This window comes from Hyaena hyaena, unplaced genomic scaffold (assembly GCF_003009895.1).
Source record: "Hyaena hyaena isolate Hyena2069 unplaced genomic scaffold, ASM300989v1 scaffold_546, whole genome shotgun sequence".
NCBI classification, from domain to species: domain Eukaryota; kingdom Metazoa; phylum Chordata; class Mammalia; order Carnivora; family Hyaenidae; genus Hyaena; species Hyaena hyaena.
In genome coordinates this window covers 765,862-782,318 of record NW_024081179.1, presented here as the reverse complement: position 1 = coordinate 782,318, position 16,457 = coordinate 765,862, and the positions used below count along the sequence as shown (strand labels likewise).

The window sequence follows — 16,457 nt, the reverse complement described above, 5'->3', positions numbered from 1 at the left end:
GGGGGGCGGGAGGCGGCCAAACAGAAAAGGAGAGGGAGGCACTAGGGCAGCAACGAAAGAGAAGCGTGAAGAGAGGAGAGGGTGAGGCGCCGCCGGCAAGGGGCTCGGCGCCTGCCCAGGGGAGGGCGACAGCAGGCGGCACCCACGGGCTCCGGGCAGCGCCGGCCACAGGGCTCCAGGGGGCAGAGTCTGGGCCCGAGGCCCTGGGTCTGGAAACTTCCAGCAGGTGAAGAGCGGCGCTCACCAGCTCCTCAGCAGGAACCCCCACGGGGGAGGTGCCACGAGGTGGGGGCAGTGCCGGGCAGCCGGGGCCGAACGCTGCAGGGGCCTCAGCGGGGACGGGGCGCAGGGTGCGGGGCACAGGGCGCGGCTGGTGCCGGAGCGCCCCAGGCTGGGAGTGACCTTAACCCTGCGGTGCCCCCGCCCCCGTCACAGAGGCAGTTCCCTGCAGCACTGCCTGGTAGAGCGTCCGTTCCATGGGCGGGTAAACTGAGTCCCAGAGCAAGGGCACCAACAACGGGCCGGGTCAGAGAGACAGGCCAGGACCACGCACTCCATGCCACCGCAGCCACATCCCCGAGGGCCCCCAGGGACTTCGAGGACGAGGGGAGGCAGGCAGGCTGGTACAGAGGCCAGTGGGGGCAATGGTCCCAAGCGGGTGCCATGCTACCCGCTCCCTGCTCTCCATCAGAATGACCTCATCTCCTGTTCTGCGCATCACCTCCTCCAGGAAGTCCTCCATCCTCCCCATCCAGGCAGGGCCTCCACTGCCCCAGCCCCCATGACCGGCCTGGAGCCCTCTGCTCTGGGCTCCCCCCAGACCATGAGCCTCAGGGCCCAGGGCAGGGAAGGTCTGCACGGACTCCGTCAGCCCCACCTCCGCTGCCCCGGCCTGAGCTACTCCCAGCCTGCCGTGCGGGCTCAGGGTCTCTGGCTGTGAACGTGTCACAGGTGCTCCAGCAGCACGGAGGGACACGCCGCAGTTCCCCGCCATGACCCAGAGCAACGGGCCAGGCCAGATGGCCCCACGCCGTCACCCAGCATCTCGGGCAGCCAGAGCCCGGCCCCCGGGGGCACCTCCGTCCTCCCTGGCGGCAGCCCCGCCTCTCTGCCTGACGGTCTGGAAGCCATCTGCCAGTCCCGCCAGGGGGGCCCCACAAGCAGGAAGGACCACTGGACACTCAGGAGGCAGAACGAGCCAGAAAGGGCCGAGCTCCATGCTGGCAGACAGGGAAGTGGGCTGCGGTCTGGAATCCAGCCGTGGCTGGCAAAGGGCCGCGCATCCGGGCACAGAGCGTTCCAGATGGTCCCCCATGGAACATGGGGTGGGCACCCAGCCGCAGCACCCAGAATGTTCTGGGTCTTCAAAGCCCTGGCTCCCTGCCTCCCGCTCTGCACACACTGAGGGCTGCAGCCCTGGGCAACTGGGTCCCCGTCCCCCGGAAAGGGTCGCGCCCCGGGGCCGCTGGTGGGCACTCCCAGGGTGTCCTCCAGAAGCATCTACATGCGAGACTTTAACATTCCAGAGCCGCTCCCTGCGATCGATGCCTGGTTCCGGGGAAATCACCTCGTCTGAATCCTAAAGTTCTATTTATGCTCCTAATAATCTCCCCATCGACCGCCAGGGCTGTTGTCTAATTATAAATCCATTCCCGCCCGCCCCAAGCGCGATCAATGTGCACATAAAACAGAGCGGGGGCCTTAAATGCCCACGTTTTACAAGGTGCTGCCGGCCGACAGGGCCCAGCAAGAGGCCAGGGACACCCGCCCGGGCGCGCGAGGCAAACCCTCAGCGCGGGCCGCTCCCGCCCCACCGGCCCCCACTGTCAGCTCGCGTCCCTCCTCTACCTCCTGGGCACCTCAGAGTGAAGGCCGACCTCTCCCTCCGCCTGGCATTCGAGGCCCCTGCAAGACATGCATTCAGCCCCCTTCCCAGGTAAGGAGCCCTCTGGCTATTCCCAGGGGCCCCACCCACCTTGCGCTGGGCCCACCACCTCTGACACAGCCTCTGGGCCCAGCTCAATGCCACTTCCTCCAGGAAGCCACCCAGCTCTCTTGAGCTGCCTCCCCAGCTCAGGACTGCCCCAGGGCAGCCCAGAGCCCAGCCAAGAGGTACCGGGCACGCGTAGCGGGGCCGGCCTCCCCCTTCCTGGCCTCACCGGGACTTAATAAGGGAGGAGTCAGAGCGGCAAGGCTGCACCCAGGGCGCATCACCACACCAGCGCTGCCAAGCGCCAGGGAGGCCCTGAGGGCGGCGTGCCCGCCCAAGGCCTGGCCCCAGCACCGGCAGGATGGCGAGTGGGGGCGGGGCAGGGGTCTGTCCTGCCTCGGGTTACGTGTGACTTTGTCCCAGCAGCTGGGGACCCTGCCTGTACCGCCGCGCCCGCAGCGCCCGCGGGCACAGTCCACGGGGAAGGTCTATCCACTGCTCTAGTCCAGACGCACTCGCTGGGCAAGCTCGTGCGGGGGGCTCTGTGCGACCCGAAAGTGGAGCAAGCAAAGCCAGTCTCCATAGCGACCCACTGATCTCTCTGCCCCTGGGGGTGAGGGACACGGGGCAGCAAGGGGGCTTCTCCACGTACCCACAGCCGCCCGCGCCGCCAGTGCAGCATCAGGACGCGCTCCAGACCCCTGCCCCTCTCCCCCCCTCCTCCCCCACCACAGTCCTCTCTCTTGATAAGGCTCCCCTGCTTCACACCTCCAGGAAGGCCTCCGTGCTTCACACCTTCAGGGAGGCCTAGCTGTTTCACACCTCCACCTCCAGGGAGGCCTCCGTGCTTCACATCTTCAAGAAGGCCTGGATACCTCACACCTCTACCTCCAGGAAGGCCTCCGTGCGTCACACCCCCAGGCCTCAACACAGAAGGCTCCTTCTGCCTGGAAGGTCCTTCCTACTTGTTTGCCTGGTGAACTCCTACCCTCGGGCTCTTAGCCTCAGTCGTCGACTAAACAGACGGGCACAGCTGAGGGAGAAGGCACCCCTGAGGCTTGGGCAGAGCTGCCAGGTGCATTCTGGGAAAAGGCTTCCCAGGACGGCAGTTAACGCCCCCTCAGTGTCCCTGGGAACCCCGAATCCAACGGCCCCCACCTCCCAGCTCCTACCCTGGTACACTTCCTGCTCCACGGAGAACTGGGGGCCTGCAGACCCCGGGGAGAGACCCCCGTCAGCCAAGCTCTGGGGCCGCCCGGCTCCGCCCTCCAAGTGGCTTCATCTCCACCTGTGGGGTGACAGCGGCTGGGCTCTGGCCCAAGTCCATGGCCCGCCAGCGCCCAGAGCCGGCTCCACGGAGGGGCAGTACGCGGGGTGCGGGCGCCGGATGGGGAGCCCTGGGGTGGGACACCGGCGCCGGCTGCAAAGATGCGGCTCTGAGAGACGGTGCGAGTGGGCGGACGTCCCCACCGCCTGCAGGCCTCCCCCACACGCCAAGCCCTGTTGCGCTGGCCACGGCCTTGGGGGCGGCCGGGACGGGGAGGCGCCGCCAGACCCCCTCACAAGATGTTCCCTCTGCCACGGACCCCGAGAAGGAGGGTCCGACCACGTCCCAGGAGCCCACCTGTCGGCCCGCGCGCAACACGCGCTCTTGGACACGGAGCGGCCGACCCGATGCCCGACCACGCCCGCGGGCGCTGCGTGGAACCGCTGCCCCCGGGGCCGCGTGAGGGCCCTGCCCGCTGCAACGGGACGTGCGGGGGCCTCCGCCCGGGTCCACGGCCCCCCTGCTTCGGGGAGGGCTGCTGAGTCCACACGCGCGGGCTGCGGCGCGATGTGGCCGCGGACCCAGGAGGCTGGCGGCCCACCCTGCCCAGCGGACTCACCAGGCACGACGGCGGCAGGAAGCTGTTGACCCTGGAGACGCTCCACATGCCCTCCAGGCACTGCTGGGCCTGGATGGTGACTGTGCTCAGCGCCCCCCCGAGGCCAGCGGGGGCCACCGACACCTGGACGCTGGGCCCAGGCGGCCAGGCCGGTCCCCTCCTCCGGTCTGGCCCCGCTCGGCCCGGCTGTCTCCCGGCCGCGCCGGCACAGGCTGGCACATCCCGCGGGCTGGTGGCGGCGCCCGCGCCGGGGGGCGCGAGGCCAGGGCCTCCGTGAGGGGCGTCAGGGTCCTGGTGGCCGGCGGGTGCCTGGAGCGGCCGCAGCGCCTCCCGCGTGAGCTGGTTCAGGTGCGTGGCACAGATGGCACAGCGGCGCTCGGCCTCGGGGCGGCACCCAGGCAGGGCCCCGGCCGCCGGCAGCTTGTCGAGGAGCAGGGCGGAGAGGCAAGGGTCCTGGGGGAACAAGGACACAGGTGGTCGGTGCCGGGCGCCAGGACCCGGCCCGGCTCCTCGCCCTCCACGGCGCCAGGCCAGCTCATGCTGTGGCCGCCACATAATCCGTAACTGGTTAACAAGCCCCGAACGGTTTCGTCAGCGCACGCCCAGCAGGAAAATAATTATCGGAGCTTAACGGTGAGGCCTGCGGTGCCCTGGACAGTACCTGCCTCCTCCCGCCCTCGTCACTGTGCCCGGTCTCGGCTAACGAGGCATCTGCTCGCTCCCCCGGCGCCCAGGCCACAAGCAGCCCAGGCCGCGCGGTCAAGAAGCGTCCAGGGGGGGCGGCAGAAGGGCAGACGCCCCCCCCCCCACCTGGGCCGCATCCCATCAGCGCCCCGGGGCTCCGTTTGAAAGCAACATCCTCCCCAGCCGTGGGGGCAGCCTGGCTCGCCCCAGGCCAGGTGGGGTCTCCCGGCCCGTGGGAAGTCGGGGCCCTGGTCCGGGTCTGGAGAAAAACGGGCGGTGCGCAGAGGGAAGCCAGGCCGTTCCGGGTCCACGTGAAGACAGAGGCCCCCGCGCCAGCTGGCCAGCAGGCAGGAGGCTCGAGGCCCACCTTGCCCGATCGCAGGTGGGACGCGGTCCCCGGGGTGCGTGGTGCCTGGTGGCTGCTCCCACAGCCCAGTGCCCCCGGCTGCGTGCTGGGTGAGGGAGACACCTGGGCCTCCCTAACTGTGAGCCTGGTGTCCAGAGAGGGCTGGGAACAGGAGCCAGGGTAGCCTGAGGGAGGCCCTTACCCAGCCTGGAGGTCAGGGAGGGCTTCCTGGAGGAGGTCCTCTGGAAGGAGGGGAAGGAGAAAGCCCATCCTCAGAAGGAAGCTCACTGGAGAGAAGGTATCAAGAGTCCGATATCCAGGGCCCACGCCCGGTCCCTTGACCAAGGCTCTGCCTTGACGCCTCCTTGGGGCAGCCCCGTGGAGAGGGGGGTTTAAGCCCCTCGACACAGCACTGGCCCGGCCCAGCTGCGGCCGTGACCACCCAGGACTTTCCCAGCACTGCCTGCGTCCTCACATGGCCGTCTGGGCCGCGGGTGGGCCTCCTCCCTCCGCCACCCTCCAGACCTGGCATTTCTTCCTCCCCCCGCCACACCACCCCCACAGGCCTCTGGCCTCCCCGGTACACCCACCGCTCAGAAGAGGAAGCTGAGGCCACCATCCAACAGAGGGCAGCTCATTACCCCACCCAGGTTCCCCAGCCTGAGCTGTGGCCAGCCCCACCCCTGCACAGCAGCCTGGGGTGGCTCCAGGGGACGCCAGCTGTGGCCTTGTGGGCTGGCTGAGAGGGGTGGCCGGTCAGCCCCGCGGGCGATGGCTCCGCCCTGCCTCCACGGGGCCAGCACGCTCCCAGCATGGGGCTCCCCAGGCCACTGCCCCCGCTCACGTGTCCCAGAGAGATCGGGTCCAGGGAAAGGGCGGCCCTGGCGGCGGGCTGCACCAGCGGCCGGACCGTGGGTCCCCCGGAAGGCCTGGACTTTCTCCTGCCGAGGGCTCAAAGAGCACGTCCGGTGCCCGTTAGCAGACACCCCCAGGGCTCTGGCAGCCCTGCCGGCAGCTCGCTGGGCTCGCCTCGAGCCCGGGAGGGCACACGGGGCCACAGACGGAATCCAGAGCCCCTGTCCCCCAGCCGCAGGCAGGGCTCACACGGGGCTGGGCCTGTCACTTGTCACCTCCCTCCGTTTTCCAGGTCCCAGCTGTGATTACTCTGGTTTTTCCACTCAGCAGGAGGCTGCTAATGGTGGCGGGTGTGAGGGGAAGGAAGTGGGCCGAAGGGCCATTAACAGACTTGAAAGGCAGCCCAGCCACCCGGGCCCCCCAGCCCAGCCCCCACCCCCCAGGCCCAGCGGCCCATTGTTCCAGGGCCTCCGCCTGGCCTGGGGACCTCAGTCCTCTGGGGGAGCCCTGTGGCACTCGCCGCTCCCAGGGCCAGCACTGAAGGGGGCCGAAGGAAAGCCAGAGCGGGGGGGGGGGGGGGGGGGGGGGGGGGGGGGGGGGTGTGTGTGGGGGGGGGCGCATGCTGACCTGAGCCCACACCGGACCCCCACACACTGGCCAGACACAGGGGCTAGGGGCCCCAGGACGCCTGAGCAGCGTACCACCGCCTCCCCACCCCCCGACCAGCTGTGACATCAGGAACGAAAGATGGCAGTTGTCAGGAGGGCCCGGCCCCACCAGGCCTCAGGCTCTGGGCATCAAAGCCCCAGGAGGGACCGGGCAGGTCTGCTCTAGCTGGGGGCTGGGGAGTACTCACCACACCCAAGCCCTGCTTCACCAGCCCCCCCAGGAGGCCCGGCCCAGACACACCTGGGGCCCACTTGGGGCCAACCACCCCTTCGCAGCACTGGCAGCCAAGCGCACCTCTTGGGGGACCCTCCCCTTCATGCCTGCAGACGCCCAGCTGCTACCCCAGGGCAGCAGGGGCCTCCGGGCAGGACACAGGACATCTGTCCCCCCTGGCTCCTGTCACACACACAAGACACAAGGGGAGAGACCCGCCCTGAGTGACCACACACAGAGCCCAGTGGGGCCGGGAGCCCACCCTGCCCTGAGCCCCTCTGGCAGGCCAGGCAGCGGCGGGCCGGGCCAGCACGGGGCATACTCACTGCACACCGGGTCCCTTGGAACCGTGCACCCCACACTGCAGGGACCTACGACCTCCCCAGGCTGTCGGACCAGCTTGGCAAACAGCGAGCTGTGCCAGGACAGGCGCCCCACCGCCAGCGCCCTGGCCCAGGGCTCGGGGCTCCGAGGGGGCCTCTCCTGGGACCTGGCATCGTCCAGGGGGCGGCCTCCACGGAGACAAAGGCTGGGCAGCCCCTGAAGCCCCGCCCGCCTCCCCCCTCCAGGACCACGGTGGCCTTCCCAAGCCAACAGCCCCCAGACCATAATGCGGGGGGAGGGGCGGGGCTGGGAAGGCCAAGAGGGGCGGGCAGCCTTTCCCTGAAGCCCAGGGGAGCCTCCCCGCAGCTCCCAGGGCCCACCCTCCAAGTCCGTGGGGGGTCACTGGCCCAATTTCAAGAATTTTGACCCCTAAAAGGCCCAGTCACCACGCCACCTACCACCCACCCCCTCTCTGGAGCCCAGCACCTTCTGAAAGACAGTAATTACTCCACTGCAAAATATTACTTTTCATTTTCCTTTACAGTCTAATTAAACAGATATTTTACTTGCACTTGGAAAATGTTTTTCTTAATTCAATTCAATTTAGCACCGCAAACCATCTACCCATCACGCCACCAGGGTTTTAGGGAGCCTCCCCCACTAAAAATAATGACTTTCCATTTTTCATCTCCTTTCTGGGGTCCCCAAGTCGCTTTAAGTAATCCTTCCATTTTCTCCTGCACCGGAGGCCCCGAGCCTCTCTTCCAGGGACGAGCTCAGGGGCCTCCCCCAGCCCAGGGCCAGCAGCGCCCACCCTCGGGGCAGGACGGGGGCTCCCGGGGCCCCAGGCTGAGGCCGACACAGGAGGAAGGGGGGCCCTGCTCCCCGAGTGGGAGAAAGCTGCGACACAACCCTCTCTGAGCCCTTGTCACCCTGCCTTTAAAAAGGGGGCTCAGCGCCCACCGGCAGGGCCTCAGGAGGGCCAACAGGACCAGAGGCCAAGCCTGGAGGGGCCCTGAGGCCTAGGGGTTCCCCTCCCCCGCCCTCCACCCTGTGTGACTGGCGCGTGGGTCCTCGCTGGAGTCCCGCTACCTCCCCTCCCTTCCCTCCACAAACAAACTCGCTGGGCTGCGACCCGGGCGGCCAGGCTTCCGGAGCTGACGACAGGTCCAGGAAGGCACCCCCGCAGCCGCAGCCGCACCAGGCTCTGCTCCAGCCCCTCAGGCGGCGACATTCCGATGTCGCGTGCAGCCTGGGGGGCTGGGGGGGCGGGGGAGGTGGTCAGGGGTTCAGGCCCCTCGCCAAGGGCCCCACTCAGCCAGAGGCCCTGCCCACCCACGTCCCCTGGGTCCAGCGGGAAGACAGGAAGGCCTGCAGACCCCCCGAGTCAGACCCTCCCCCACCGCCAGCCAGAACCCTAGAGACGGCCGGGTTCCATCAGGCCCCAGAGCTGACCCCGACTCCCCCCTCTACGGGATGGGGGTGCTGCCTGGCCCACCCAGCGCCGACTGGCACCCGTCCCCACGGCCCCGTGCCAGGCACCAGCCAGCTGGGCAACTTGGGACACACACTAGTTCATTGAGACCCCTCCCTTCAATGGCCTCCCCTGTCCTCCGCCCGATGCCACACGCCACGCAAGGGTAGAGGGGATCCTGGCGGCTACCGGCCAGCCCAGCAGCACAGCCTCCCCGGGGGGTGGGGGGCGGCGCAGACAGGCTGGCTGCCTGGGGGCGCTCCCCACTGGGGGGAGGCTCTGCACACGCTTCGGGGAGCCTGGAGCTCACCCAGACACGGCTCGCAGTCCAGCTCTGTGGGAGGGGGCTGCAGCTCTCCCGGACCCCCATTTCCTCCTCTGAGCAATGGGCCACAGCACACTCTCACCACTACGGCCGGGGGCGCACCAGACCCCGCCGGCCAGGCCACAGCCAGGGCTCCCCAGGGCCTCTCAGGAGGGTCCTGAGCCCCAGGGAGGCCGGACGCTGCCCTGGGCAGCCCAGCCGGAGGCCCCTCGGCTGGCCCTGGGCACCCCACGTTCTCCTGCCGAGAACCTCGGCGTGCAGGTGGCCCAGCCCAGATGTGCACCCGGCCACCAGGCCCCTCCGGTGAGGCGGCCAGGGGAGCCCGGGGCCACAGCGCTGTCATCAGAGGACTTCCCAGGACACCCCAGGCCCCAAGCTCTGCTCGAGGGCCGGAGAGCAACTCCACTGCCCCCCTACCCCCCACCTTCTGACCTCCGACCTCATCCTGGCTTCCCCTCTTCCCTCTGCCTGGCACCCCGATACAAGCATCCCCATCCCAGAGCCCCTAACATTCCCTCCCCCTGGAGACCCCCACCCCATCTCTGTGGGTCTAGTTCTGAGATCAAATGCTGCCTCATCCAGGAGGCCCTCCCAGCTGCGCCTTTCCAGAGCCCTCTCTCCCAGGCCCATAGCTCTTCGGTTCTGAGCACAGATGCTGGAGGGTGAGCAGCCTCAGGCAAGTCACTCAGCCCTGCGCCTACTTTTTCCTGCCTGCTTTTTCCTCGCTTCCACCTAGGGTAGTGGAGTTGTGTGTTTTGCCCAGAGGCAGCGCCCTCCAGCCCGGCTCCCTGTCCCCCTTCCCAAAGCACCACCCACAGCCAAGGGTGGTATCTGAGTGAGGAGGGATCCCGTAGCATAAACCCAGCCTGCGGTCCTCACCCAGCAGGAGCCCAGGCGCACCACCCCCAGGTGCCCCCAGGCGCCCCAGCCGCCCCGATGGCCCAGCACGCCTGCCCGATGAGTCCCCTCACAGCCCCAGGGCAACGGACCCACCTCTGCAGACACCACCAGCCGTGAACTACCTTCCTTGCTGGCTGAGCCTAACGCTCTTGGATCGGACCACCAAGCTTGGGAGGCACAGCTGGGGCCCAACATGCAGAGGGTTCGGGGGGGCGGACAGGGCCAAGGCAAGGGACCCCAGGGATAGGACCCGGATGGCCTGTGGCCGCACTGAGGGCGACCCCCCAGCAAGCCAAGCCAAAACGGCTTCCAGACAATCCCTGGGATTTTCAACAGGCCGAGTGTGTGGGGCTGGTGGGGGCAGAGCTGGGCCGTGGCCTCGCACCGTGGCTGTGAGGGGTGGACAGGGACCTTTAGGGACAAGCGGGCCAGCATCCATCATGGGCTCAGAGGTGAGCGCAGAGCAGCCGGCACCGGGACAGGCGGGACCCTCGATCTGTCAGCCCCAGGCGCCTGCTGAGCCCACCCCCCTCCCCCCAGCCCAGCCCCCAGCCCAGCGTCCACAGCCAAAGCCCGGACTGCTGTCAGGAGGACAGAGACCAGATCAGATTGAGGCCAGGGAGCCCTCCCCCAACCCGCAGAGCACCAGGACCCCTGCAGACACAGGCCCCGGGGCTTCCCCAGCCACAAAATGTGACACCGGAAGTGAAAACGGCCCCTTCTAACCCAGGGGGAGCAAGGGCCTCAGCCCCAGGCTGAGATCATCACAGATGGGGAAGCAGAGACCCCGCAAACGGGTGACGCCCAGACTCCTGCTTCAGGCAGTGACGTCCATGCCCTGGGCCCCCTCCTGAGAGACAGCGTCTGCCGCCACCACGCCCACCCAGTGCCAAGGGAGAGCTCAGGGCTCAGGGGCAACTAAAAAGAGTGGCTCCCAGAGGCCCAGCCACCTAGCTGGCTGCCTCCAGGTACCCCAGGGACAGCCTGGCCTCAACTCCGCTCCCCCCAGCCCCACACAGACTCCCGCTCTGTTCCCACGGAGAGAGCAGCACACAGAGGCTGCACGTGCCAAGGGGACACTCAATCCCCTTCTATTCTATTCAATTTACTCACACTCTACACCTTCTTGCACACAAAACGGGCCATGTCTTTCATGGACAACATAGCAGATGTTCACGTACAGAACCACGTGACTAGACTGGTGCTTTAGAACAAATAGGAATGATCAGGTCCCAAAAGACACACGAGAAAATGCCCATGTTGTTGGTGGAAGCTGAAGAAACCGTTGGTTGTGAGCTTCCCAGCAGGCATAGAAAAAGGGAAACTAGACTTTCCTTGCTATTTAAAGTAAGAACCAGATCTTCTGACTCCCAAATGAGATCCTTCCAAGATGCTCGAGGGACCCTGGAAAAGGCCCCAGATGCATTTTCCCGGCCCATTCCAAACCATCACACGCACTGCAGCAAGGCTCTGAGCAGCCCAGGGGTGGGGGTGACTTGCCTGCCCTCCCTCTGTCCCTGACCCTCCACCTCTCAGCAGAGAGGTAGCCAGGCTGCCCCCTCGTGAGACCCGGGACTGCCCCTCCCCTCCCGCCCCCCTCCCCCGCCAGCTCCCCAAGCCAAGTCTCTGCTTGTGGCAGGTGCCCAGAAGGCAGCAGTTCACAACCCTCAGCTCAGCCCCACCCCCACCCACCCTCACTCCCCGAAGCCCTGGACCAGCAAGGGGTAAGACAGGCACAAGCACCCTGCCATTCCGTTACTGGACCGAGGTGCGCAGGGGACAGTGGCTGGGCCACTGTCTCTCTCGGGAGAGGGGCCGGCCGACATCTCCCAGAGGCCTAACCAGGCCTCCACCCTCCCTCCGCACAGGCTCGGTCACCCAGGGCGGCCGGGAAGCGTCCGAGCCCCACGGGTTGATCCCCTCCTGGTGAGCCATCGGGCCCCTGCCAGATGGGACACTGCCGTGCGGCCAGCCACAAGGTGCCCCCGCCCTCTCACCCCCGCCCCTCTCACCCCCGCAGCTGCCTCCAGAGCCCGCCAACAGCCCGCTCAGCTGGAGTGCACTGCTGGGCCGCAGCCCTGCCCTGTGGAGCCCCGAGGCAGACACCGTGGTCCGGGCACAGGGGTGGCCCGGGCACAGGGGTGGCCCGGAAACGGGGCTCGGCCAGGCTCCCGCCCGCGAGGGAACCGGCGCTCAGGGACTCTGACGGCAGGCAGCGAACAGCCCATGCCAGCAGGGCTCAGCCCCTGCCCTCCAGGGCCACAGACCCAGGGCCCCACTGCTGCATGGCAGAGCTGGGGGCCGCGTTCGGGGGGGCTTCCTGGAGGGATGGTGACCGGTGACCCCTGAGCTGGCAGAACCGCCACCCCCCCCAAGCCAGACCCCAGAGAGAAGCAGGAGCACCTCCAGGACTCCAGCCCGAGGAGCCTACTTATGTCACCCCTGAGCTCTGCACCCGACGGGCACCCATGTCCTCCAGCAGCCTTCAGACTTGCTGTCCAGCTCGGTGCAAAATGCGAGCCGGCGCACGCCTGGGGCTGCACCCGTGGGCGGGGGCCGTCAGCACTGGCTGCGGAGCTCACGGGACGGGACCCCCCAGGGTGGGCAAGAGATCTGCAAGAGCTAAACGAGAATTGATCCCTTTCCCTCATGGTGGGGCCGGGGGGGCGGGGGGGGGGGGTGGCGCTCATCAATTCAGCACCGTCGAACGTACTCAGGGTCTCTGGGGAAGTCACAGACGTACTCACACGTACTCACACGTACTCACACGTCGAACGTCACAGGGTCTCTGGGGAAGTTGTCACCTCTGCGTGATGCACCCGGATGGCAGCTGGGATGGGTCCCCAAGCACGGCCCTGCCCCCACTGCTGCAAGGGGGGTTAGGATGGCCATCCTCCTGGGGGCTGCCACCCGGGTGGGGAGGAGAGAGCAGGCCTGGCGGCCTTGGGCGTGAACAGAGGGGTGTGTCACTCAGTCATTCAACAAATGTATCAGGGTGACCCGGACAGAGACAGAGCTCCCAGCCTCGGGGCAGCACAGTGGCCAAGGGGGGTGGAAAGGGCCGAGAAAGGCCCGGGTCAGGGGGCCCCAGGGTGGCCTTCTGGAGGGGGTGAGTATGGGGGCGGGAAGCTCGGAGGAGGGGACGGAGGCTCAATGACCCTGGAGGAGGAGTCAGAGCCAGGAACTCAAAGGGAAGCGGGTCAGTGGGGCTGGGTGTCCCAGCCACGGTCAGCGGTGCGGGACCGGGACCAGGGGCTCTGGCGACTCGGGCTGTGTGGCTCCGCCACGCGAGCACAGGGGAGGACAAGGGCCGAGGGTCTGCGGGCAGAGTGGCCTCTGTGGGCGGGGCGGGGGGGCGGGGGGGCCTTCGGACAGAGTGGCCTCTGTGGGGGGGGCGGGGGGGCCTTCGGGCAGAGTGGCCTCTGTGGGGGTGCCGGGGAGCCTTCGGGCAGAGTGGCCTCTGTGGGCGGGGCGGGGGGGCGGGGGGGTCTTTCGGTGAGCCTGGGTGAGCCTGGGTGAGCCTGGGTGAGCCTGGGTCTGGGGCCAGGACACAGCACTGGGACTGGCCAGAGACCCCCTCCTGATGGGAGGTCCCTCCTCTGCCCTGAGAGGTGGGGAAGCAGAAAGGGTGTGGCCGCGGCCCGGCTTCTGCCTGGGGGGTTAAGGACAGAGCAAGGCGCTCAGCTGGGGGCACTCGCTGTGGCAGAAGAGGAAGGCCAGGCTTTGGTCCCTTCGAGGGACGTGTTGCGAGACCCCAGCAGACTTCTCGGAGGCGGGGGCACCCGGGAGGCGCAGGGAGATCAGGGCAGGGCACGGGCCAGATCGTGCAGGGAGGCTGGGGCTCTGGGGGGCAGAAGGGCGTCTGTCGCAGGGCCCGGGAGGCTGCAGGCCAGGCCAGAGGGCACAGCTCAGCCCATGAAAGGGTCCTGAAGGGGCCCCCTGGGAAGCCTGGGGAGCACTGAGGGGGGCAGTGAGGGGTGTCCAGCCTGCAGGCCGCCACCCGTGTGTCCCCTCCACAGCCAGGCCCGCTGTCCTTATGGCTCCGGTAAGGACAGTCTCCCGGGCTCCAAGCTCCCATGCCCTCTGGGGGCATCAGGACACAGTCCTAACCGCTCCACGTGGATGCTGTCCCCGGGTGGGGACTACCGTCACCCTCACCTCCCCAGGGGGGAAACTGAGGGAGGCACAGGTTGAAAAGAGGACACAGCAGCAAGGGAGAGGCGGGCCTCACACCCAGGCCACCTGATGGCCACTCAACCCCATGGGCACCAAAGGCCCAGGCACAGAATGACCGCCGAGCCCACATCCCAGCAAGAGCAGCAACGGCTAAGGGGCTCGAGCTGCCCTGTGCTGGCACTGCTCTAACCACCTGTGAAATGGGTACACAGACGGTCCTGGATCTCAACAAACCTGCCTGAGGTCCCAGAGCAGGGAGCTGTCTGCTGGTAGGAGGGTGGGCAAGGAGCCAGCTGGGTGGGGCCCTGGCAGGGATGCTGAGGGCGGAGAATGGGGTGACCTTGAGCTGGCAGAAAGATCAAAGTCCCTCCACCCTCTCAAGCCTCCCTCGACACCTGAGATCCAGCAGGGACCCCCAGGGTGAGGGTCTCCGATAGCCAGGCTGGGTCCAGCTCCAACCCTGCGCCCCACGTCTAGTCTGGGCCTCCCGACAGGCAAGTGCGGGACCACGGGAGGTCACGCAGGCCAAGTTCTCTGCGTACTGTGAGCGCGGCCCTTAGGAGGCTCATCTCTGCATGATGAAAAACAAGAAAGGGCCCCCCCGGGAAGGCCCAGAGCACCAACTCTACTTTCCAGGGTCTTGCTGGAACTCCCAACAGAGCCCAGGGCTCCTGGACCCTGGGCCGGACTCTGAGGAGGGCTGGGCTCGCCCAGAGCCAATTGCGCACAGCCCCCCCCGCCCAGCTGCCTCCCAAACCAAAAGCAGAAGCAGGTCGGTGCACACCACCTCCCAGCCTTCCCTGAAGGAAGCTGTGGGCCGGCGGCGGAGGCCGCAGGCTGAGGTTCAGCCGGGATGCCGCGCAGAGCCTGGGCTCCTAGGACAATGACTCCTACCGAGGTCCCAGGGTCTCGGGCCCAAGCCCCAGGTCCCTGGGCGTGGGTGGCTCAGCCCGAGGGCCTGGAGGGTTTCCCATCGTCTCTAGAAAAACAATGGGTAATGGGGCCTTCCCTCCCTCGGGCACAGCACCCCACAGGCTGGACCCCACTCCCAGAACGGCCCCAGGAGGCTTCACTCATCTGACGGAGGAAGAACACAGCGGAGGAGGGGCTGCAGAGCAGGAACAAAGCCGGGTACCGAGGCCGGGGAGGTGGGGGGTGAGCCCTCGGGGTGGTCAGGAGGCTTCCCCCTGTGGGGCCCTCTCCCCACCAGGATCCCCCGTCCACCTGCAACCGGCTGGCCACATGCCCCGCCCCACCAGCCACCGAAACCCCTCCTTCTGGCCTCAGTTTCCCCTAATGGGGCAATGAGAAGGCCCAGCAGCTCTGACGGCCCGCAGGAAGTCCGTCCCAAAGCACCCTCTCATGGGGCTGAAGGTCGTCTGCGGTCTTTTCCACCAGACGCAGGCCTTCGGGGCAGAGCTTGGAAAGGCATGCCCTGCTCTGAGTCCCAAGTGAGGAGGGTCCAGCCCCACCCAGGAGAGGCCACCGGCCCCCTCTCCCCGGGGCAGAATGTGCCCAGGCAGAAACAGGACTCCCTCCCCTTCCCCCACCTGGCGGGACAGGAAAGCATGGGACCCCTGGAACCCAGGACTGGCCCCCACCCCAGAGACTAAGCCTCCTTGGAGAACTATATTTAGATTCAATGGGGATTATGCAGACTTCCCAAGAAAGCTTTCAAAACGACTGCAGGTCTGGCGGGAAGGGCTTCCTCTGGAGACCCCCCCTTCCCGGGCTTTGCAAACTTCCAGGGTTCATTGTTCCGGGAACAATGGCCCCAGCTCCTTCCAGGACCTCGGCCAGCCCACTGGCTGGAGGATGTGGCAGAGCCCCCCTGCAGGGCAGACACCTCAGTGGCTGGGGCCCAGGCGCTCTGTTCCCGAAAGGCTGGCACTGCCTCCGGTGGCAAAGCCCCCTCCGTGTGTCCCATTACTCACCGCCCGGGGGTGGGGGGGGAGCAGGCAGCAGGCAGGGCCCCCTCTGGTCCTACGAGCCCTCCTGCCCAGGGGGTGCAACTTCCAGACACCTGGCTGGGGGCCCAGGTGCCCCAAGGGCGACCACGCACCGAGTAACCTCTGGCTGCCGGCAGGGCAGGAGCTGTCCGCCCTGGGAGGAGTCGCTGCCCAGCCCTCTCTCCCCTCCCCACCCCCCCCCGGCTGCGGTTGCAGCTGTGGGGCGTCTGTGGCTCCCCGGGGACACGCCTGCCCTGCCGGCCTCCAGTCCCACCGGGAGCCTCTCAGGACGAACTGCTACACCCACACACACCGCCTTACAGACGGGGAAACCGAGGCCCGGAGAAGGGAAGGAACAGGCAAAAACCTCTCAGCGGAACGTCGCCTCCTCTGGGCCCCGAGGTCTCCCAAAGGCCGGCCTGGGCCCCGCCCCGAGAAGCCGGCCTGAGAAAGGCTCACTTACCCGGAGGGGTGTCCCGGGCCCGCCGACCAGCTTCCACGCCTGCCGCTTGAGCTCGGCGAGCTTCGTGTGGCAGTGGTGGCACCAGCCGCCTCCGCCGGCCAAGTGGCCCCGCTCGGCGCCCGGGCCGGCGCCCTCGGGCGCAGGGCGGCTGCCGCGCGGGTCCTGCTCGGGCCCGTTGGGCAGCCTCTTGCGGGGAGACATCTCCAGCAGCTGCAGCTGCTCGCGGGCCGGGCCGCCCTCGGCCACCTGCGGGGGGGGGGGGG

The 16,457-nt window shown here is 67.8% G+C and overlaps 2 protein-coding genes across 2 annotated transcripts in view; both read right to left on the bottom strand.

The window, feature by feature from the left end:
• KIF26A (kinesin family member 26A) overlaps positions 1–8,141 on the bottom strand; it is a 29,232-nt gene extending 21,091 nt beyond the window's left edge. Inside the window, exons 1-6 of the mRNA XM_039255839.1 lie at positions 8,028–8,141; positions 7,651–7,756; positions 6,959–7,095; positions 4,868–5,008; positions 4,478–4,759; positions 3,817–4,269 (exon numbers count right to left, since the gene is read on the bottom strand). Of these exons, the coding sequence (XP_039111770.1) occupies positions 3,817–4,269; positions 4,478–4,759; positions 4,868–5,008; positions 6,959–7,095; positions 7,651–7,756; positions 8,028–8,141 (1,233 nt within the window). The remainder of the gene's footprint in view (positions 1–3,816; positions 4,270–4,477; positions 4,760–4,867; positions 5,009–6,958; positions 7,096–7,650; positions 7,757–8,027) is intronic.
• A 5,125-nt stretch (positions 8,142–13,266) lies between these two features.
• Positions 13,267–16,457, bottom strand: part of LOC120247797 (collagen alpha-1(III) chain-like) — a 5,803-nt gene continuing 2,612 nt past the window's right edge. Inside the window, exons 6-7 of the mRNA XM_039255838.1 lie at positions 16,195–16,440; positions 13,267–13,449 (exon numbers count right to left, since the gene is read on the bottom strand). Of these exons, the coding sequence (XP_039111769.1) occupies positions 13,267–13,449; positions 16,195–16,440 (429 nt within the window). The remainder of the gene's footprint in view (positions 13,450–16,194; positions 16,441–16,457) is intronic.